General features: G+C 41.4%; 1 protein-coding gene across 3 annotated transcripts in view; it reads left to right on the forward strand.

Moving 5' to 3' along the window:
• Positions 1-24,033, forward strand: part of DYM (dymeclin) — a 243,806-nt gene that overhangs the window by 113,574 nt on the left and 106,199 nt on the right. For all 3 annotated transcript variants that reach the window (XM_086628989.1, XM_086628990.1, XM_086628991.1), the window contains exons 12-13: positions 7,902-8,015; positions 9,206-9,300. In XM_086628989.1, coding sequence (XP_086485115.1) covers positions 7,902-8,015; positions 9,206-9,300 — 209 coding nt within the window. The remainder of the gene's footprint in view (positions 1-7,901; positions 8,016-9,205; positions 9,301-24,033) is intronic.

Here is a 24,033-nt window from a genome sequence, read left to right on the forward strand (position 1 = left end):
GGTATTTAACCCACACTTACTTATTGATTTTTAAGATTAATTTTAGTAAGCACAGTTTTATAAATCTTGTGATTATACTGACTGGTAAAGAGCTCAGGTAACCACAGGAACTCTTTTGACTGCTGAAGCATTTTTTGTTTAAAATCAATGTGGTCTGAACTGCCTAGAAAATACGATCACAACCATAGGTCCTGTTCCTGCAATTGGCTTAATGCAATTTGGTCCCTGTAACCACGTAGAACTCAATTTCTTTAATAACAGCCACCGAGTGAATAAGTAAATGCAAGAATTCTATGAAGGGAACACGTATTTGTGATTTTTCTTCTGGTTTATGAAACTGTGAATAAAATGACATCGAATGTCAAAGAAACATGATATAGTACTTTATGTAACAGTAACCTATAGTACTACTACAGTACCTTATGCTGTAGTAGATAGTGATAGAGCGTGAATCACAATTTAACTATGTTTTCTTTTATTGCATCAAGAAATACCCCACAAGCAATGTTACAGGAAACTGAGACTGAGAATCTCAGTGCTCAGTATGTATAGACCTGAGTTCCTGTTCTTTGCATCTGGAGTTCTTGCACCCTGAGTTGTAGGTGTCTGGGAGCCTGGGTGTTAAAAGAATAATTAATCAGGACATCTTAATTTTTGCTTATTTATTTTTTAACCATTCTTGCAAGACCACCTCAGGTCTGAGCTTTTTTTTTTTTTTTTTTTTCCATTTTTAGTATTATCTGCAAACCAATGAGCTTGTTCAAATTGTGGCACTGACTTTGAAATTTAAGATAGTTTCATGTTTCGTGCTGCTGAAACCCAAAACCATGTGAGGGCTGGTGGTGGTTCCTGTTTTTGTTTTTTAAATAGGTGTTTCATTGCTTACTTGCTATGGTTGCTTTTTTCAGCACGGGGGAGAGGAGAGGTGACACAGACTGGTATATAACTTTTTAACTTTGAATTTTGATGTTTCTTTTTTAAGAGCAGTGAACTATTACAAGGCACAGTTGTGTCAGTGGACATCACTTTCCAGGGTTGGTGTTTCTAAAGTTTCAGTGAGAACCATTGGCCATTTCTGGAGTGAGACTAGAGCATGAACATAGAATCACAGAATGGTTTGGGTTGGAAGGGACCTCAAAGATCATCCAGTTCCAACCCCCCTGCCATGAGCAGGGACACCCTCCACTACACCAGGTTGACCAAAGCCCCATCCAACCTGGCCTTGAACACTTCCAGGGATGGGGCAGCCACAACTTCTCTGGGCAACCTGTTCCAGTGCCTCACCACCCTCTGAGTGAAAAATTTCTTCCTTATATCTCATCAAAATCTCCCCTCTTTCAGTTTAAAGCCATTTCCCCTTGCCCTATCACTACATGCCCTTGGAAGACATGTCTTGTCTGTGGTTACAACTATCAACGTGTTCTTTAACAAGCTCTGGTAGCTTCACGTTTTGCACCAGGAATTTGAAATTTAGCAGGTGTTCTTCGCGCTAGGACTCTGCTGCTGATAATCTGACTAAATTTGACCAAACTATGCATCTCCAGGGAAAGAGGAGCAGTCTGTTTCCATCTGCACTGCGGATACATAGCCAGAGGTGACTGAATATTCTCACTTTACTGGTCCCAGAGCCAGCTGGGCTGTTTGCATCCTGCCCTTCCCAGGGAGCACCTATCCATTGAGATCTGCAGGGACAGGCTGAAGCTTGTGTAAGCACTGCTTCCAGCTTCTGAGGGATGGGACTGTGCTCCCAGTGATGCTTCTGTTGCTGCTCAACCATGGTGGAAGCCACGTGGTTTGATGGAGGTGAAATTAAGAAAGTGTGTAGGAACCAGGAGCCTGACATGACGATGATGAGGAGAAATTAGAAGGAGGCTGCCTCTGGCTGCACGAGGAGCATGGGATGGGTGCAGTGGGGGAGAGAGAGATGAATTACACAAGAAGCAGGTAAAATTTGGGATTGCTGAATAAAGAAATGAGAAAATAGGCAGGATAGGTGCAGAGTGACAAATTCTGGAGAAGGTGAACTCAGACTTCTTTTTGATGAGAGACTGGAATAGATAAGGTGTGAGTGGGGGAAGTGGGAACTGGAAAGAGTAAGATCTGAGAAGGAATGAGATCTGGGAGGGCAAGGGGCTGGCAATGAGCTACAGGGAGGGAAAATGGGAAGGATGAGGGGCTGTACATAGCACAGGGAGCCATAGGTGTAACCATCCAGCCAAGGTGCAACTGGAGATGTTGGAAGGCTCAAGGTCCTACTTGAGGTTATCTAACTTGTTCAGTCCCCTTCCTCTTATGGGGTGGGGACACCCTTCGTGAGAGACCGTGTGGTGGGACCTGAGACTCCTGAGTTCCATCATAATGTGAATCAAGGAACGTCCACTTTGGTTGGTAAAGTATAGGGGTGTGCCCCACAAAATAACACTGAAGGGGGTGGGAGGAAACATGGGCCTTGTTTTATTTGTGGGAGGACGTTGCTTTGCTGTTTTCGCTCATAAATGAGAGACTACAAGAAATAGCTTATTAGAGGTTTAATCACTAAGTTGATCTTTTTTGTTGGAGTAAATGTGTTTTATCTCAGAGGGAGGAGAAAAAACAACTCTTGGGTATCATTTCAGATTAAATTGAGTAAAATTCTTCCTTTTCAGTAAGCGTCCGGAAATACAGAATCATAGAATGGTCCTTTTGTGTCCCTTGATGTACTATTGCTTTGGGTTTTCATTGTGTGTGATGTCAAAGCAAATAGTATTTTATACTACCCATTTTCATATTTTGTTTTAAAAGCATGTTTAATTTTCAGTACTCCAAGCATTCAGAACTCAGGAAATGAAACGTGCAACCACAACTTATCTCTGTTATATTTATATATTACAGAATTTAACCATTACTTCATGATCATATATGATTCTCCACTAACAGTACAGAAGGTTCAAGTGCTTGGCTTGAGGCATTTTTTGTTTTCAAAGTGGTTTATTTCTTTCTTTATATAAAAATCTTCTCTTGTAAACAGATATATTCATGTATAAATAAGCTGTTTTTAAGAAATCACAACCGATTAATTGCAACCAAAGTCACTGTCTACACTTATTTTGGCATTTTGGAGTTGTGAGGTAACCCACTGACTTACTGTATCTGATCATAGGTTTATGCTTAGCAGCCTTGGGATGATGAAGTTCTGCCAGAGCAGAGTATCTTCTTACAGTGAAGTTCATATTTCTAATCTGTTAATCACACAACTAACAGCTTTTTAGCTTTTCTGTTGCCTATTTTGTAAAAATACATGTAGATTTTTTCTTTGTTTTTCAGGCTATTCCTGTTAATGATCCGTATTGTCCATCCTCAGTAGTTGTTCTTATTTACTGAAACTCCTTTGGTGACTTGCTTTCATTTTATACCATCATCACTTTGTCTTAAAATAGTGTTAGTGACTTATTATAACCAGAATTTGTACCTGTTTTTGCATCTACTCATAGCCTCCTATACCTGGAAACCTTTCTTGTAGTGATTCCAAGTTTCCTATTTCTTCCTCAACCTTGACTGTTCTTCCCTTAAATACATCTCAAGTCTCTTACCCCTATTCTGATTTTTCTATCCTTTCAGCAAAAGGTGTTTATCAGAAATGGTCACACTTGAGCCTGTTGCTGGGGATGTTTGTCACCTTAGGCAGTACTGCACTACTGTCACGCGGTGGTTTTCGTGTCTGTGTGTTACAGTCATTGACTTCACTTTAGCTCCCCTACGGGTAATAGGAAGATGCTGACAAAAAATCAGGTACTAGGTAGCATGTGATAATGGAGATACTTAAAAAAAACCCCAAAAAACAAACATAAAATGATCTGAAGTTTTGTCTCTTTGTATATGGTACAGAAATGACTTCTGTATCTCAAACTGCATCAGCTCATCTACTAACATGAATTTCCTGAACCTACCAAATACGTCTTCAGTGGCTATATCTTTTTTTTGATTTTTGGAATATCTAGTCTGTAATGGTATTTGGGATGTACCTCTTGTTCCATAGGCCTTTGCGTGCATAATTTTCAAAGCATAAATGAGTAAGAATCCTTGTAGGAGGTTCCTCCTCTTTAGGAGGGTCATGAAAAAAACACCAAGATCTTTCAGCATAGGCAAATGCAATCTTCCCTGAAATACGTAATGAAGGAGAGGCTTTCTGGTACACTAGGAATAAAGTGAGGGAGGAGAGAGTCTGATGAATCATAATCAGGATGCTGTTTCAAAAGTCCCTTGTACTGCGAAAAAGCTTCAAAAGACACAGAGTTAAGGTGAGAATGAGGGCGGGAGGCAAACGAAAGGAATGTGCGCGCACGTGGAATTTGCAGATCTTGGGAGGTTAAAAATGTTTTTTTAAAAAAAAGTATTTTAAAGATAGTAGTTTTTTAAGTATTACCCTTGCTAGAATGAGCTTCGTAGGATTCTTTTTTTTTCCCACTTGGGTTTCGCTTTAGAATTTATTGACTAAGAGTTTTGATAAAATGGGTGTGTAATTATGTCTTGAGTAAGTATTACTTACTGTAGGATCCTACACAGTTCTAAGGAAAATATAATATCCCCCGGTGCCTTGTGTTAAATAATCTCTTGATTTTGCCAGCAATACTGCTATCACGAATGCTGGGAGAAGCCACAGTACCTGTTGCAGAGCTCGGCTTGGCGTGCTCTGCGATGGAATGCCTCACTGGCTGTCAGGGATGGGTGGCCTGGCCAGCCGGGCACTTACAGGGGCATCAAGCTGGGAGGAACCCAGAAAATCAGATATTTGAAGGTGGTGGCTGTTTCTCTGCCCCAAAGGAGGAGTCCTATGAGAATGCTTCCTTTAAAAAATTGTATTTTTTCCTTTTAATTCTGCTGTTTCGAATGTTTCATAGGTCTGACACGTCATTTGAAGATGATTAGTGACTATGTTCACTGATGTTAGGGTTTGATTTGATTACTTTTTTTTTTTTTTTAGTGTAGAAACTGGTTGTAATTATCAGGTCAGTGACTGGATCTTTAGTATGCTTTTGGACACAGTTATATTAACTAAAATACTTCGACGTGCCAAATCAGTCCATTAGCTTCTGATAGACATGGACTGTAAATGTGACTGCTTTAGAGAGAAGGAGGTTTTAATGTAGGGAAAATCCCCGTTAAATAAGGTCTTCTGGCAAATCCGAGTTTTGATTACAATGGAATAAAAAATAAAAGAATAAGATATACGTAAGGGTTGTTAAGTGCAGTACAGTAAGCTTCAGCTATGTTTTTGTTGCTTGTTAAAGAGCTTGCTCATTGATACAGAGAGAGATGCTTGTAGATTGAGAGTCTGGCTAGCAATTTTTGGTGATGATGCAGGAGTCAGTACAATTTTGATCTCTATAGATAGAGATGTTAGGATATCCATGGCAGGTCATTATTTTGACTGCAGCTGCACCGTTTGATTTTAAAAAGGCTTTGATTTGCCACCTGGAAAACGTAACAGAAACAAAAATGCAAGATTTTGTTGCATAGTGACCCGAAATGACAATAAATGGAAGAGTATGATCCAGCCAACAAATGGAAATCTTAAAAGGAGTTGAAGTGCCTATGATGGGCAAGTTGGATATCACAGGTACTAGTAGGTTTAAGCTGGTAAATACGGTAAGCTAAAAACCAGGTGGAAAAAATTCATGATATTGAGATGTGTGAGCTCTGCAGTAACCTACCTAGTGGATGGCTGATTGCTTGAGTCATGTAGAAGAGGACTAAAAAAAGATATTTTCTTTTATTTCAATGTGGACTCTAAAGAACAATGCTGTTTGGGCAACAGGGTGAGATAACTAATTTCTTTCCAATTACAATACAGTTCTGCGATTCATAATTTCCATAATAGTTATAAACCAAGGCAAATTGGTACTTAAATTTGTTCAGTGTCTGTAATGCTGTAGGGAAACAAAAATCAGCTTTAATGACTGATGGTGTGGGTTTCAAAGTTAAGACAGTATTTTCTGCTTGTAAACTCTTATGTGTCCTCTTTCCATCCCAGCTGTAAAACACATTTGCCTTCCTTTCTGATCCTTCTCAAAATATAGTAACCTGTCGAATTGGCAAATTTGGCAAACCTGTCAAATAGGCAAATTGAATATAAAAGTAATTCAGAAAAATTTAAACAAATCCAGGCTCAGGGCTGAATAGAAGAAGCTGTGTTAGTAGAATAACTCTTGGCCTCTTGTTCCCTTCTCAAGTCTGGGTGAAGAGAATAAGATTGCTTAACATACTGCCTTTGTGTGAACAGTGTGCATAACTACAAATCCCTTAAAATATATAACATACGGAATTTCAAATGGCAAGTTTGCAATTGTGAGACGAAAAAAATTTGGAGTGACCTTTTCGAATTCAAATTCTGCGCTTTTTTAGTCATTAGCAACCAAGCGACTACGTCATTTGAAAACAAGACATGTAATTGTTTGTGAACACCTGATGATCAGAGAAACAGAATAACCCTTTGCCATTGCCGTTAATGAGACAGGACAGTGTTTTACACCTGGAACAGATTGCTTTCTACACACCCCCTCTTTTTCACAAATGAAAATAAGTTTTTTTCCATCACAGCTTATACGAACGTGCGTGTCTTAGAAGGAGTAAACAGTACGAAACCAGCAGCAGCTTGAAGCAGTTCTCAGCATTGCTTTTCCCTTTGTCTTCTGCAAGGCATTCAGTGTCCCAGCTCTCCATACCTCCTTACAGGAAACCGGTTGCTACTTCTCTGTCCTCTCTCTTGCAGAAAGATTAGGTTTTGCTGGCTGAGATTGTTAGTGGGAGGAAGAGGGAATCTAAAAGCAGAAGTGATATAAAATAAAGGGCAATGATTCTTTTCACTCATCCAAAGGAGAGACAGGAAGAAGGAATATAGTCAGAAGTGTTCTTTAACTTTTTGGGAGAAGAGGTTAATTAATAATTATTGATGAGGTTGATGATGAGGTTTGGATTTTTTAAGACATCTGTATTATTTCATTGAGCATGAAAGTTCAGTGAAATACAATTAATATTTTGAAGATAAAGTTATACAGCACATTTTTGTTTTGACCCAGAATAACCCTGAATTGATAGACAATCTTCTCCATGTTTTTTTAGGACAGTTCCTGTTGACTTATTTTTACCACTCCTTTAAAGCAAGGGTTTTTTTTGGGGGGGGCTTGTGTTTGCTGTATTGCTCCAGGTTGGTCAGCTGAATATTCTAAGAGGAAAGAACAGATTGATTCTTCTTCTGTAGTAAACTTAGAAATGGTGGTAGACTTCATCCATCCTGATAGTGGAGAGCAGTGACTAAAAGATGTGAAGCTCTTGACCTATCTGATGACTTTCTCTAACCTGTTAAGGGGAGAGACCTCACCTCTGGCAAGAGAGAGGCTTCAGGGTGAAGTCAACAGTTAACTCGTTGGTCTGCCCGAAGGATGCTGAAGGAGGTGCCCTCTTGCCGATCAGTCAAAGGTTGTACGTGCTGCCTCTTGCCCAGCTTGTGGAAGGGAAAGTGGCAAGGAATTGGCAATGTTATTCAGGTGCCTGGGGTGGAACCAAAGACTTTATAAAGTGTAAAGGGTAAGATCGAAAAGAATAGAGGAGTGTGGTGGCACAGGACAGAGAATTTAAGGACATCGCTAAATTTAATCATATATCTACACTTAGTGTCTTTCCACATGACTTAAAGTTGATGAGATCTACTAGGTGATAGTACTGCAGAGTTCTGCCTTTTCTTTTTTTTTTTCCAATTTTTTTTTTTTTATTCTTGCTTTAGAATATGATAGATTTTGTCATATTTGAGGCTGGAAGCTAATTTACCTATCTTAAGGAATGTGAGAATCCAGACAACTTTCTGTGTTCTTATTCAGACCTAGGTGCTGAAGAACTTTGTGATTGTTTTGGGTTTTTTTTTCCAGATATTGAAAAACATCACTTGGTATGCTGAGCGAGTCTTAACAGAGATCTCACTTGGGAGTCTCCTGATACTAGTCGTGATAAGAACCATCCAGTACAACATGACACGGACAAGGGTAAGAGCTACGTGTAGCACTTGGCATGTCGTGTGGACTTCCAGCTTCAGCAGCATGAATTGGATTTCAAACAGGGTGTGGGATTTTCTTCATTCTGTTGCAACCACTTGGCATCTGAATTTACAGGCACGATTTAACTAAGCACGGTGTTAATGGTTCTGAACTTGTAACACAATTTCTGTATTGTCATTCAATTCATCCAGTAGGTTTCCCTGAAGTCCGTGATTCAGCTACTGAACTCCTCAACTTCAGATAAGAAGATGAAGTTTCTTATTTTGATGAGAATGATTCCTTATAGGTTGTTTGCCTCTCAAATTACTCAGAAGTGGGAATTTCAGCTCTGTTTGTTATTACTGTTTTTATGAAGTAGTACAGTGACTGGGCCGTAAAACCTTTTTGAACTCTGGCAAAGCAAAACTGCTTCAACTTCACAGCCTCATATCAGATGAGTTTTGTGCATTCCTCAAGCGTTTGATTCTATATCTTATCTCAAACATATAAGTGTGGTATCATACACTTTTCAATATTTTCAACAATTAAAGGCGCAGAAGTTTTTACATGAAGAAGTAGCAAAAAATATTTAAATGTATTTTAAATTGTAAAACTTCGGAATTTCACTTTTGTGATCAATTGGAAGAAATGAGGACATTCTTGGCATATATTTGTACTATTTGAAATCTGTTATGTTATGTAAATGCATATTTTTGGCTTAAATAGGAAAAAATAAATCCCTGTTGGGTTGGGTAAGTGGACAAGTTTGGTTCTGCGAAAACTCCTAGGACCATCATTTGAATTCTTTTCTGGTCAGATGCTTTCAGGGATGCTAACAAAGGGACCAGAACTGTGAAGTACCATGTGGTTATAGTTGTAGGCTGTATAGAATGCTTCGAAGGAGTTAATAGGGAGATGAGCTATGAAGCAGAAAATTTTGGGATAAAACTACAAAAAGAAGAGAGAAGAAGGGAGAGGAGGAGAATGTCTTTCACTCTTTTATAACTCTTATATTCTAAGAAAACATATTTAAAACATCACCAAGTATATACACTTTGCATCTCTGCTATGTGCTTTTGACCGTGTTCTTTAAAGCAACATACATTACTTAGTCTTTTGAAAGACTCCTGCAGCAGATGTCGGTGCATATCAAAAGAATAGTTTGATGTGGTTTTTTTCTTTTCCTTTCTTTCTGACAGGACAAATACCTTCATACAAATTGTCTGGCAGCCTTAGCAAATATGTCGGCACAGTTCCGCTCACTTCATCAGTATGCTGCTCAGAGGATCATCAGGTAAATATAAAGCTTCAGAAATAGACTTCTCTTGAAACTCAAGAGTAGAAGAATTTGAATTTTATATGCCTTAATAGGTACTGATGAACTAAGTAGCTGAAACGATAACTGAATAACTAAATAATCCAGAATAAATCTCATTTGCTTTATACTTCAGTCGGTTCTGAATGCACAATTACTAGTTTCTGTGTCTGAGAAACTTCTGACTTTTGATTTGCTTAACAGAACAGCTTACTGGCTGCTTTCAAACCAGAAGATTTTCAGAGATTTGTGTGAATTATGCTTTTTTTTTCAGTTGTGTATCACATTATTATTAAAATGCACTGAGCGATGGTTCTAAAGTACTACGCAGACTGGATTTTCAGCTTGCTTTACTTCCTTCTGCATATTTGTCAAAAGATCTGTTTGTTAAGTCAGACATAGCACAATGATCATTTTTTGACAGAGCCCTGGAAACATGGCCAATAAAACCTGCGCCCCTACTTTTCAACTGATAAAGTTTATTAGCCTGTATAGTAATAAATAGTCAATATCTGCTCTGGTGCTAAAACAGGGCCATAAGTTTAGAGAAGTAGATGTTGGTCCTTCCTATTTTCTCTGTGTGCTGCAGATCACTTTGTAAAGGCAGGTAATGGTGTGTCAGGCATCCTTCTCTTCTTGGCAGCCAAGGGCTGCTCCACGCTCCAAGGGAGACCGGGAAGGTCCTTGTTAACACCATCTGGAATAAACTGTTACAGTGCTTGTCGAGTACAGACAGCCAAAAATAAGTAAATTATAATTGCGTGCCTGTACACTTCGTAAAGGATTGGGTTAACAAGAGATACATCTTGTTCTTAAACCACTGCTCTAAAGGATTTAATTCTCTCCGAGCCCCTTCTCTTTTGGAAATGGCTGATTGTGAAAGTATGGACAGGTAACCAGGCTGAATGCGTTCTGCCGTTACCTTTTCCCTGCTCGACGCTCGCCCTCTCTTCGTACCCTTGGCGGTGATAAGGGGTGTTCAGAATTTGAGCTGAAACTATTTTCCCGTTACGGACATCGTCTTAAATACCTGCTCTCTTTGTTTCTCAAATCGTAGGCATGGCGTCTGAGTTTTCCAAGCATTTGCAAATGTTGGCCTCTGAAATCATAGATCCTGGTGTGGTGTGACATACGCTGCCTTGATGCTCAAAAACTTGGGCTGGTTTTTAGTGTGGTATTTTGTTTTCAACTTTAGAACTTCTTCCAATATTCCCGGTTTATGATTTTGTTCCGTTTTATTCTGCTGTTGTTTCTGCAGACCAAAGCCAGATGTGTTCCTCTGGTTGTATTTGGGCCAGGAAGAGGTTCTCTTGCTAGTCCTGTTACAGTGGGCTGTTATCACCGCTCAGAGATCTTGTAGTCACTGCAGTGTATTTCTGGGTGGCTTGGCTTTTTGTCAAAATGCGCTGCATTTACGGATATCTGCTGTTCAAGATTTAAATTCATGCTTCAAAGTAAGCTCCGCTGGATTGTTTTGATATAATTGGATTATGAAATGGCTAAGCATGGGGTCTGCTGGCTTATCAGAAGAGGTGGCTGCCATCTGTAGAGAAGCAGCAACCTCAGTGCCTTCACACACAGGTCTCACCTCAACTTTTCAAACATAAAAGGAGCTTTTTGTGCTCCAGCTTGTCAAATTATCTGTCTTTTATTGTGTGAAGGACTGTCGGTTTAGCCCAGTCAGCAACTGAGCTACCACACAGCTGCTGTCTCGCTTCTCCCCCTCGTTGGGGTGGGCAGGAGGAAAACCTAACCAAAGGACTGCGGGTTGAGATAAGAACAGGGAGGGATCACCCACCAACCATGGTCCCAGGCAAAACAGACTCGGCTTGGGGACGAACCAATTTAATTTGTTAACGGCTCATTCAGAGAGGATAAGGATAAAAACCTTCTTCCCCGCTCTACCTCCTCCCCCCAGCAGTGCAGGGGATGGGAAATGGGGGGGTTTCAGGTCAGTTTGTCACACGTTGTTTCTGCTGCTCCTTTCGTAAAGGAGGAGGGCTCCTCACACTCTTACCTTGCTCCAATGTGGAGCCCCTCATCGCAGGAGACCGTCCTCCACGAACTTCTCCAACGTGAGTCCTTCTCATAGGATGCAATCCTTACCCATCAGATTGCTCCAACGCGGGCTTTTTCCATGGAGTCACAGCTTCTTAGGGTGTAGCCAACTCCTCCAACGTGGATTCCCTTCCCACGGACTGCAGATGCATCTCTGCTCCACTGTCAGTCTCCAGCAGTGTGGTCCTTCCCACAGAGAACATTCTCTATGACCTCCTTCAGGCACAGGTGTCTCTGCTCCAACGTGGGGTTCTCCACGGGCTGCGGGTGGGTCTCTGCTCCATGGTTAATCTCCATGGGCTGCAATGGGGCCGCCCGCTGTCTCACCACGGGCTGCAGGGGGGAATCCCAGCTCGGGCACACCTCCTGCTGCTCCATCTGCACTGACCTGGTGTCTGCGGAGCCGTTTCTCTCGGGTCTCGGGATGAACTGTGCCCAGTGTGTTCCCCGGGAGCGTGGCGCTTTGGGGCTCTCCAAGCTGCACCACCACGGCCATCTCCAGTGGTGGGGTGGTGGCCCAGCGTGGCCTCCCCGCCCTCCACACTGCAGATCCCTCCTGGCTCAGGTTCCTTTGCTGCTTTCCTAAGTATGGCATTCACAGAGATGCTGCCTGGCTCAGCCCTGGCCCAACACGGGTCCAGCCTGGCCAGAGGCAGGTGCCACCAGTTTTGGAGCCGGGGAAGCTTCTCGCATCTCCTTACAGGGGCTGTCTCTGCAGCCCCTCCCCTGATACCAAAACCCCACCACAAACCCAGCACAAGGACTAACAAAGCCACACTTGAAATGTGCCAAACAGAAAGAGAGAGCTTAGAGCAGACACTTAGTACTGACTTATTTGAAACTCTTAATTCTTCCAAAGATGTAGGCTCCTAGCAGCTACTCTTGGTTGGTTTTGGTATGGCTTTTAGCAGAGAGACTTTGTATGGATTTTGAGTATGGAATACTGCCCAGGTATTACGAGTAATAACCAAACAATATCCAACCATCTGTAGAGCAGTAGGATAGCAGTCCGAGAAGGATGCTGGTTATCCCAACCATTGAGTGCCAGCAGGGCTGGAGCTGTATTTTTACAGTTGGATATAACGTAAAGATAGGTAGAGAAGATGAACATAATTGACTAAAGAAGCAAAACAAAAAGGCAATATGATATATCATACATAAAATTATATTCTTATGTAGTCCAAAGATATTCCACGCTATTATTTTTAAGCTTCTGTCTCGTTGTAGCCAGACACTCTATGTTATTATATGATAGAAATTGTAATGAAGGAAGTGACTTTAAATTTGAAACAGAACCGAAAAAACAAGAGGGTTAGGGAAAGAAGATCTTACTCTGGAGTTAGAAAACTGTACATCTGGACAACAGGCAAAAATGGCTACCAAGATGGGGATTTTATTTGTGATTATGATCATGATTGCTTAGAAATCAAAAGACCCTACTATAAAAATGTATTAAAATCTGGTGTAAAACGTCCTGTGGGGCTAGGACATGGGCAGGCTGGAAGGAGGAGTCAGTTCCAGGGGCAGCCTGTCTCCCATAAGACTATATTGTTAATATGGTAGAGTTTTCTTCTCAGGAGCTTTACAACCTTGGGTTCCCTGGCAGGCTTAAGTGCCATGAAGGAAGTATTTTAACCTGCTTTCCTCTCAGGACACACAGTTTTGTTATAAACTTTCGGTTGTCAAGAAAAGCTATAGAAATAAATACTTATGAACACATATATTTCGTAAGAGACTGATGTTTCCAGACATACATTGTCCTTCCTTTTCTTACCTTATGAAATCTCTTAGCTACTGTTATCAAATTTAGCCAGCACTGATGGACTCGGTTTGCTCCATTATGCCCAAGCAGAATATTTATATTTAAATTCCTGCTCGGGTTCTATCATCAGAGTGCAAGCATCGCTTGCAGAGAGGGAAACCACAGTATCCATAATGAAAAAGTCTTTTCTGTGAAGGAAAAGCCTAAAAAGAAGATGGTACTTTATATTACATGCAGTGTTCTAGGATACAGGTTTTTAAATTAAGTAGCTGTGAAACACTTAACTTAAAATCTGCTTAGCAATACAACTGAGTAGACAGTCATAATTTAAGCCTCAACAGATGCTCTAATGATCCCTTCCTTAGTGTGAGATGTAATTCCATTTCCATGCATCTTTTTCCTAATCCTATTCTGAGCAGAGGCTGACAATTGTTTCGAATTCTGAAGACTGTTTTCTGTGAAAGAATTAGCTAAGAATATTCAATATAGTGTGCTTAAGAGCTCAGTAAAATATAATGTCATAATGTTGGGTAATTTGTATCACGTTCCAGCAAGCATGAAAATGGACAGATTTGTATAAATCTGTCACAAGCAGCTGCTGGAAGTAAAAATAGATGTAGTAGATGTTTTATAATAAGATCCAGGGCAGCATTCATTTAATGTTGGATGTCCTCTATTGTAGACTGCCCTGACTTTGAGATCCTTTGCATCTCTATCTGCTGTTACCACTGGTTTGTTTTTAATTACACAGAGCTATTTTATCAACACAGTGCCCAGGGTGATATTGCACAGCGCTGCATCTCTCTCCCATTCGTGGAGTGCTGACAGTAGTAGTATCTTTAGATTATGTTGTTAGACTATTATAAAAAATAAAATGTGTGCTGATGTCATTGTTGTCACAAATGACTACCAGAGGTGGCTGTATAGTCTCTAAGCAACAAAGCACAACCAGGTGGAATGTTACATAGCAGCAATGAGAGTAGGTTTTTCCTTTGCTTTTTTTCTATTCTACAAGTACAATTACCAAAAAGTGAAGCCAGGCACCTCGCTGGCATATTAGTGCTTAAAACTGCAAGTCAGCTGGCATTAATTCCTTTAACCTATTTGGAAACAGCTTTCATGCCATTTAGGTTTTCTGCAGCTAGCCTGCCTGCTCTGGTGTGTGTGACACTTGAAATGGAGGGTGTTTCTTTGAACAGCTCTATTCTGACAGCTCATCACCGTGTCATTCCAATAAAATTAGTGACAGGAAGAGAACTGATTGCTTAAGGCAAATGCTTTTCCTATAGCCTCGTATATTGGAATGTTTGCTGTTTTCTAAGCAGGCATATTCCCCTATAGGTTGCCATACACCTCATTAATTAGACACGCACTTTAAGATTAGATGACTTTATGGGGCTAGAAGCACTATCCGGTGTTCCTTTTTTTTTCTACACTATCATCACAGCTATTGACTTGCAGGGCTGTGCGAGCCACTAAGAACACTTAATTGGTTGCAGTGCTCCTCGTTAGACGACTTAAGGAACTTAAAGATGGCCCGTAATTGTATCAGTGTCCTATTTTTTTTTTCTTTCTTTGGCTGTCGTAGAGAGTTCGGTGGGATTCAGGGAACGATATGAAGACAGAGATTCTATCACCCTCCTGATGCTCACAGGAGTCAAGTGGGATTAGGAAAAAAGGAACACAGATCAGAGACTTCTCTTGCGTGTTCTATAGGGTGCAGTCTGTTGTACTCAAGGGTCGCCGTAGCCTTGCTGTACCTGTTCCGAGAGCGAAGCGTGAGATGCGCAGCAGCTGTACGGATTCTGTTGCTATCTGGAAGAAGCAGTGATAGTAACCCTACTTCTCACGGGTCAGCCAGCCTTGAAGCTGGTGGTGATGAGCGCTGCAAGATACCCTGGAGCATGATGCCCTAATTGCTCTAAGCACAATTGTCAGAGCTCTGTAAAACTTTTGAGATTAAACCAGTAACTCTAGGTTAAGAAGTGAATTGTAAAAGCACTTGCCATTAAATTTTTCTTCTATTTAACACACAATTTTTAATCATTTAGGTGTGTGCCTTGTTCTTGGGTATTGGTATAATTCTTGAGTGCTTGGGTTTGCAGGAATGAAAACTCGTTTGTCTGCAGAACAGAGTTCATTGCTTATCCAAGAAAGGATTTTGCTTATGATATAAATACCTGTTGGGTTTCTGAGTTTGAATTTTGGTTAGCTCATGCTGTCCCTTACTAAAATGGTTAAATTTTTCTTGCAATATTTTCCTTTTTGAGTCATCTTTATGGAATTGCCCATCTTTGTAATATTCCCCATGTTATTTGATGGAGTGCATGATGTGTTATTTTTCTGCCTACCTTTTTATAGGCTGTAAGTAATCAAATTAATTGTTATTACTATCAATTCTCATGTTATGCTGTCCTTAAAAGAAGAAAGTGTATTACTTCCCTCTGCTTTCCCCTAGATTATTGTTGCTTTTTTAAATTAAGGATAAGGAATAATTAAATTTTTCACGTATTGCTGTGTTTGGCAGAATGATGATGACTCTGTAATGCATGTGTTGATTACGTCTGCTACCATGGCCTTTTTTTCCTGGCCTATGATTATTTATTGAAAATATTTTTTATTTTTATATATATATAGGTGAAATAGTTTTAAACATAAACTTTCTTCAACAAGGATCTCTGTGTGTAGAGCAGAAGATGTTTTGAGTTGGCCAGCCATTTGCTTGTTCAAATAGTCCAATATGTGCGTTCAGCAAAGAAGAAAAAGATCTATGCAGCAGCAAGACCTGTGTGATCTGACCTGCTTATTAGGGGCCACATTTAATGGAAAAATCTGAAATTGTTAGTGTGTGAATGTGGTGAAATTAGAATTTACCAATTACATAATAAAATATTTTAACAGTGACAATAATGAGGTTTAATTGCTGTCTCGAAACTCATTAGGCTGCTCACATAAAGATAAACAAATTTCTCTCCCACGTGGCTTTAGACTCTCTGAGGACTCTGGTTTTCCTGCCTTTTTTTTTCTTTTGATGTCCACGGTGTTTTTGGGAAACTTTTTAACATACAGCTTCATCTTTCATTGGAGAAGAGCAAGGGGACAGTCAGTGCAGAAAAATAGAGAACTGGGCACTTCTTAAGGAAGAAACTTGGGAAAAAAAGCAAGATTGCTGCATGAATGCTTCAGAGCTGTTTGGTTTCTAATTTAGTTCTCGTTTGAAAACGCAAGTGTAGGAACAGAAGAATTGCTTCTCATACAGGAATCACACTTTTTAAATGGTAAAATTTTAGCTTAGTAGGCATTTAGAGCATTAAATAAGATGTGTGTATTTAGCAAAATAAATTAGTTGAATAGCTTATGCAATACTTTTATTAAACTCATCGTTCTGGCTTCTTTCTTACAGCAGGGAAATGAATGGTGTTAACTTAGAGCCATTTTTCAGGCAGAAATTTTCCTGAAATTGTTCCGAATTTAGGAGTTGAAACCCTTTGACCCTGTGAAACATTATTGTGGAAAAGTCTAATTTCAGAAATAGTGGCTTTCAGTTTTTGGTAGTCAAGGAGCAACATGATACAAGTAAGATGTCAGTGACAGAGTTACAGCATAATAGCCAGCCTGTACCTTTGTTAACACATGATATGAACACGAGTTCCTGCTCCCTTTATTATTTCTCTGTTGGCAGTGTTGTAACAAGGGATTTCTGTTGCCTGGAGCTGCGTGGCTCCAAGGATGCTTTGAAACATGCAGGTTTCCATCATACCAGGCACACTGGGAGTCTGGCTGTCGGTAGAGGCTTTTTAATGCCACTATAAGAACCTTCAGTAGACGAGTCTTTCATATTCTGGGTTCAAATCTTAATTGGACCATTAAAATAAATCCCAGTTTACTGATCTCTGAGTGGTAATAGAGAGGTGTTCATACTAGGAAACCCTAGAGAAAAGAGACTGCTTCTACTCTCACACCAACGTACACCAAGAGACTTCACAAGTCAAATTGTGTAATAATAAAAGATCAAGTTCTGAAAGGGGTTCTTGGAGTTAATGTCCTGTGGCCGGAGCTGTTAAATACTGAACCCTCTGGGCATCAGCTTGCCTGTTCCTTTTCTATAACCAAAAGAAGAGCAAAAAGGCTGTGAGAGTAATGAACAAACTTGTGAAACCAGTGATATCTGCCTCTGCAGATACTGGGAGGGGCATAGTGATAGTGAAATGTGAATGTCTCCAATCTGAACTGTTCAAGAATAATAGGTAATTTTTTCTTCTCTTTTGCGTTGCATGAGTTGTCTTTGTGCTAGAAGGAAATCACCTTAATGAAAGCTATTGCAACAGTATGACTGTTTCCTAAGTTTTCTAAAGAAGAGGGTTTTTTTAAAATCAGGCTTATGTTGGATTTCATTGGCGACGTTCATGGTGCAGGCTGTGAGCATGCAGGATGCCCTGCAGCCCTAGGCTCTGATTCAGAGCTTTAGGGGGACCTTTTGTTGCAAACAGTGGCTTTTGGTCATTCCCATCCCCAAATACTTTCATGCAGACATCATGAAATAAACATGGAAAAAGCATCTTTCCGTGGGTGCAACTTCAGGTGATTTATCTGCAATTCAACCAGCTTGATTGACTGTTCATCCCAGTGAACTTTCGTTGCCATGTAGTACTCTGTCTGATGAATTTGTTACTTTGAAATATTTGTGTTGATTTTTTTTTCTCCCTGTTCTTCACTTTGGTGGCATTTACCATGTGCTGTGAGACTTAAACTTCAGCAATAAATTCTCTTCAGTATGGAAGGCCACAGAACTGACTGGTTGACACAGCTTCAAAAGTAGGAATTAAAAACCTCAAAGACACATTAGTGCTTCTTAACTTTGAAATAGTTTTGTGGCATTTTAGTTTAGAGGAGAAAACATTCGTTATCTAACCTGGATATAAAAGGCATTCTGTTTATGAGAAACTGCTTTATAATGAGATTTTCTAACCCCCATGCAGTGCAGTGTGTTACAAAAGTGATAATCCCATTTTTATTAGATGTTCCAACTAGAGTGAAAACTAACGGCTTCTCAGAAAGGGGCCTTCGTGATATTCTCATATTCAGGCTGTGTTGGAAAGAGGACGTTGTGGGAACAGAAGATTGAACAGCTCCAAGCCACTGAGTCTGAACTTTAGATTTAATCGATGGACTCCCAGGAATAGAAGTTGTGTGCACAGTGGGATACCTGGAGAGGTTTTTGTGACAGGTATTCACCCTTGGGTAGCTTTGGCGTGCTCTTTCACAAGCTGTTCACGGGCACAGACACCCGTCTGTTTGCAGATGCTTTTTACGCTCTTCATCCCCCACTGTGACCCTGTTACTGCTTATACAGAGGTTCCTGAGTCTGTGGAGTGGCTTTTGTTGGGAGACAGAAGCAATTTATAATGATCCCAATAGCGTTAAATGAAAGAAACATATGCTGGCCTTATTAGTAGCTTGTTGACCTAGATTATCTCTGGGGAAGCCTATAAGCTGATCAGCCATTCCAAAATTGGGAAGTGTCATTGCAATTAGTAGAAAGGCTGTGACAAAAGGGGAGACAACAATTGTTCAGATAAGGAAAGAGAGAATATTAGTAGCAAATGTCTTCTTGCAGGTGTGACTAGCAATGTAAATGTAATAAAGTTAATTTTTAAGAGGAATGAAGCATCCTTTATTATTAGGCATGGAGTGTAGTGGTGGTCAAACGTATTAAAATGCTTCTTTAGCTGTTTCAGCAGAAAGAGGAGTGCTCCACGTGGGCTCGCCTGTTTTTGCCTATGTGTAACATATGGAGGTGAGGTTTTAGGCTGATATCAGCTGTTTCCAACATGGAAATATCATTGAACTTGGTTTAAGCCTGGTTGAACCTGCTGGGGTTCTGAGTGGGCACCTGATGGGACAGTAATACCCTCGTCCCCTGTCTGGCGTGCGCAGCTGAACACCCTGCATGCCATTAGAAGTGTTTGGAGCCCAGGAGCCCCAAGCTCACAGCTTGTGGAGATTTCGCAGATGGACACAGAAAGATGAGAAAGACTCACAGCTTTGTTTTGAGATAGACTGGATCATTGTGAACCACGGAGGGAGTCTTCGACAAAACCATTGCTTCACTCTGTCTCAGGATCTTCTCACGTAAAGCAGAGTGGTTGCACCATGTTATCCTCTGCATATCATGGCACAGGACTCCTTAAATACGCCATTGTTGGTTTCTGACCTGGCTTAAAAAGGTTTTTATTATCAGGATATGTGCCACCTAAAAGTTCTGCTTTGGACAAGGTAGTTTGCTCTTCCCTTGACTGCTTTTTGTGTCTCTGCTGACTCGTAAGATGTTGCCATCCTGGTAGTTCTGTCGTTTTGTGGGGGGAAGTCATTACGGCATCTCATGAGTCTTCTGCTGTCCAAGAAATGGTGTGATACTTCAGTGTCTTACAGGCGACAAGTCATCTCTTCGCAGAATGTGTGATAAATGAACATGATGCAAATTAGCACAGAATCTTGACTGTAGAACTGAAGTTTATTGAAGTTTTGTCACCTGTTTCAGGGAATCTAGAGCATCACCCAGATGATGCAACAGAGAGCTGCAGTTTGGAAGTAGAAGGTCCCATTGTCCTGTCTTTATTTATTATGAATAGTCCATTCATAGCTATTGTGCCACGTAAGCTCTTCGGAAACCATGCAGTTTGATAATAGTCTTCAAATTGGGGAATTAAGCTTTTATTTTTTTGGTGGAACCTTACAGCTTTTAGAACTGTTGATCTTGCAAATTTGTTATGATGGAGAGGAAGAAATACGTGAGGAAACCTGTACAGAAGTAACTATTTTTGTGATACGCTTCCCGTGTTGTTTTACAGATAGATTTGCAGAGTAGACTGAGGTTCTGAGTTGTGTCACGTAAGTTTTCTGCGTGTTTAGTAGTGAAAAGAAGCATAAATGAGAAAGCTAGTGCAATTTTTAGTTCTTTTAGCTGACCTGGAAAAAAAGGTTAAAGCCACTAAAACGGTTACCGGGTTGTGTCCCACTGTGTTATTTGGGTGTCTAATGTACAGCACGCTGAAGATGTGGATCTTACAGTTTTTGCATTTTAAAAGTCTGTTTTATAGCAATAAATGGTCCTGCACAAGATCATCTGAGACTTAAAAAAACAAGGGGAATTCTAGTAGTCTTTTAGAAACTAATTATTGTTCTAGTAGAATCCTAGAAGCTGCAGTCTTGTCTTCTCAGTTTGTTTTGAATGGAACATATTTATAGGACAGTGTTCCTTAACAGAAATAGAGGTGACTCAAGATAATGACTTGCTTGAACCTGTCTTTTATATTCAGTTGCAGAGGGATTGGCTCATTAACCACTTTATTGAGATACATCATGTACTCTTTCCTTTTTAGAAAATTTCTCTTTGGAAAAAACTGTGGACTATGATCTAAAGAAATGAATTGGGTAATGAACTCACAACGATTTATCTGATAAACTAAAATAGTATTATGGCTCTAAGTAAGCATTAGTACGAAATGAAAATACACCATTGATTATAATTTTATTTTTATTTTTATTTTTTCTTGTCAGGGTGCTGCTTATTTCTCATTTTAACAGGTGTAATTACGCATGTCTAACATTCTTCCAACTTTGCAGTTCAGTGAACTGCTTTCTCCCTACAGGTGTGTGAAGTCAGTATGGGTATGAGTGGCTGCGAGGAGGGAAGTAGAGCAGTTGCTGGTAACGCCCAACTGAACTGTGTCAGTGCCCTCCAGATTGCTCCTGAAAACCTTCCTTTCCACCACACGTGGAAATTTTGAGTTCAGTCAGACCCCCACAGTTAAGTGAGGATTTTCAAACAGGCTTTCTAACTGATTCTGGGAATATGAGATAACAGTTTATGAAACGTCTGAGTCTCTTCAGTACTGGAGCCAAGGTATTTCCCATCACCATGTACTTTCACTGCAGTTTGTGTGGCTCACGAAGAGAATATCGCACTTTGAAACACTGTAGGTATAGAAGAAAGAATCAGGATTTAACAACTTTAATGTGCATCAGGTCTTTGTAACTGCTGAATGACTCAGCCTTTTTAACAGTAATGGCCTTCAGCAAGTTTAGAAAAGAACAGGCTTTTAGGTAAAGTAAATGCACTTAGTTCTGCAATGAATAAATAAATTTGCTGTGAAGTTGTGTAGAGACACGTTTCTGTAATTCAGTAATTGTACACTTGGGCCCACGAGCAGGTCTTTCTCTAAAAACCACATGTTGCGTGGTGTCGTGGTTTTTTTTTTTGGACTGAGGGTCGAGACAAGAACCGAAAGGGAGCACCCACCAACCATGGTCTCGGGCAAAACATGACTCAGGCTTTCTTAATAAAACAAAACAATTTATTAACAGTTACTAAACAAAAGACAAAAGGGAACGAAACCGGTTACTTGAGAGGAGAAAGAGAAAACAAGGCCCGATCTTAAAACAACACCTCCCCACCCCCTATTTTCCTTTCGTTCCTGGCTCTGTCTTCCCCCCAGCGGCGCAGGGAGACAGGGAATGGGGGAGTACAGGTCAGTTCATCCATGTTGTTCACTGCCGCTCCTTTCTTAAAGGAGGAGGAGTCTTTACACCATTTTTCCCTTGCTTCGGTGGATCCCCTACTCACAAAGAAAAAGTCCCCAAACTTTTCCAAAGTAAGTCCTGCCCGCAGGATTGCAATCCTCCCCATGGATCGCACCAGTTCGGGCTTTACCAGTCTCGGCCTCTTAGGGAGCTGCTGCCACTCGCGTCGGCGTGGGTCGTCCCACGGTCTCCAGATGCCTCCACGACCTCGTCGTGCATTCCATGCCCCATTATCAACAGTACCTGGTCGCGCATCCCCTGCTCCACGACCTCTCCTGGGCTCAGGCATCTCCTTCCCGACGTGGGTTTCTCCACAGGCCACGAGTGGGTCGCTGCTCCGCCGAGTACACCCTGGCTGCAGGGGGGCCGCCTGCCATCTCACACCGATTTGCAAGGGAAACCTCAGCTCCAGTACACCTCCTCCTGCTCCATCTTGGCTGACCCGGTCGTTGTGGTTGTCTTCTCTTAGATATTAATCCTCTCTGGGGGAGCTCGGCCCGGCGGGCACCCCGGGAGTGGGGCGCTTACCGAGCCCCCCATGCGGCTCCCCCGGCGCCATCTTGAGCACATGGCGCCGGCCCGGGCCCGAGCGGCCGCTCGGCCGGGAGCCGGGAGCGAGGGCCGCGCCCTCCTGCTCTCTCCTCGCTCCTGAGCAAAAAGCCCTTTCCCGCCCCTTTGTCCCAACTTAAATAGGGCAATTCGCAGAGGCGCCGCCTTGGCTCAACCTCCCCCGGGGGGGATGGGACTCAGATCTGGTGGCACAGGGAGCAAATCCCCTCCCCTGCCACCAGAACACCCCCCACACATCAAACTATCACACGTGGACTCAGATGGGACGAATCCTGCTGCAGAACAGGGTGAGGGCTTGGACAAGCGCTGCTGACTCGTCACGGTGCCCTTTCTCGTGGTGCTTCCGACAGAGGATTTTCAGGCTGACGCAGACCGAGATGCAAACGTCCCCGTTAATGCGGGTGTCGTAGACATCTCCTGTAATCCCGTGCAGAGCTTGTGAATTACCACAAGTGTCTAGCCAGCGGATGAAAACTCAGGAGGTTTCAAAAGCAGCATTCCCATAGTAGCATCTCTGAAGCTGCCAGGGATACGTCCCTTCCAAGTAACCAGTACATCTGGGTGATTAAAGCCTTCGCTCCTCCTCAGTGCATCAGTACCGAGCAGTCACTTCCTCCCAGCTCTTTGATATCTTTTTTTTCTACAGTTATCAGCTCCTCATGTCTGCTTCTAATACAGGAATTTGTTCTTTTTGATAGAAGTTTGTCTGTACAGAGGTAATTTGGCCTTTCTATATCGGAATCTCATATATTTATCATCTGATTTTTCAGTCTATCAAACATCTCCAGAACTTCTTTGGCTTTCATTTCCTTGCCCTCTTTCACTATAAATACTTCCTCGCATAAGGATAATGCTCCTCTCATAAGCCTGTTGTGTACCTTTGTCCAGCACTGTGACAGGGTGCTGCTTCAAGGCGTGGGAACATGATCAAATGACTCTATATTAAGCGTTGGTTCACCAGTAACTTGCTCTGAAACAGCTTTTAAGCCCCCTCGAACCTTGATGAATGGCAATTCCCATCATAACCATGATTATCACAAATAATCACTTCTTAATTACTTAAATAGTTTTCATACTTCTATGTTCTGTTTTCTTAGGGTACCTTTAACCCAATAATGACCCATCCTCTCCAAACAGCTGTTTTCCAATGATGTAGTTTTAAATCCTGTCATCACATCATGCTTTAAGATACAGATTTACTGTATCTGAAGAGTAGGCCTGCAAGAATGAAGTATTTTTAGAAAGCTCAGAGAAGTCTCTCTGTTACTTGGATTAAGAAGTTAGGTGTGGATCAAGGAGGAAGGAAAGTACCAGTAGTGAAAAGGATCAAGTCAAGGATTACTTGAGAACTGACACATACGTGTCCATGGAACCTGGTGAAACACATCTGAGAGTGCTATGAGAGTAGACTCATGCCATTGCAAGGCCACTGTCTGTTGGATCACAGCTGGAGAACTGCATCCAGGTTTTGGGCTCCTGGACGTAGGAAAGGTGTTGGTCAACTGGAGCCAGTTTAGTAGAGGGGTGCCACAATGGTTGGGGGCTGGAGGACTTGGGCTGAGGGAACTAGGCTTGTTTAGCCTGGAGAAGAGAAGGCTTTGGGGAAAGGCTACAGCATGAGTTTTGGAGAAAGGGTTAGCAGCATTCCCACGCATACGAGGAGGTTACTGAGAAGATGGAGTCAGGCTCTTTATAGAAGTGTGTGGCAGGAAGGTGAGAGAGGATGGTCATGAACTGAA

The sequence above is a fragment of the Tauraco erythrolophus genome, chromosome Z (assembly GCF_009769465.1).
Source record: "Tauraco erythrolophus isolate bTauEry1 chromosome Z, bTauEry1.pri, whole genome shotgun sequence".
Lineage (NCBI taxonomy): Eukaryota > Metazoa > Chordata > Aves > Musophagiformes > Musophagidae > Tauraco > Tauraco erythrolophus.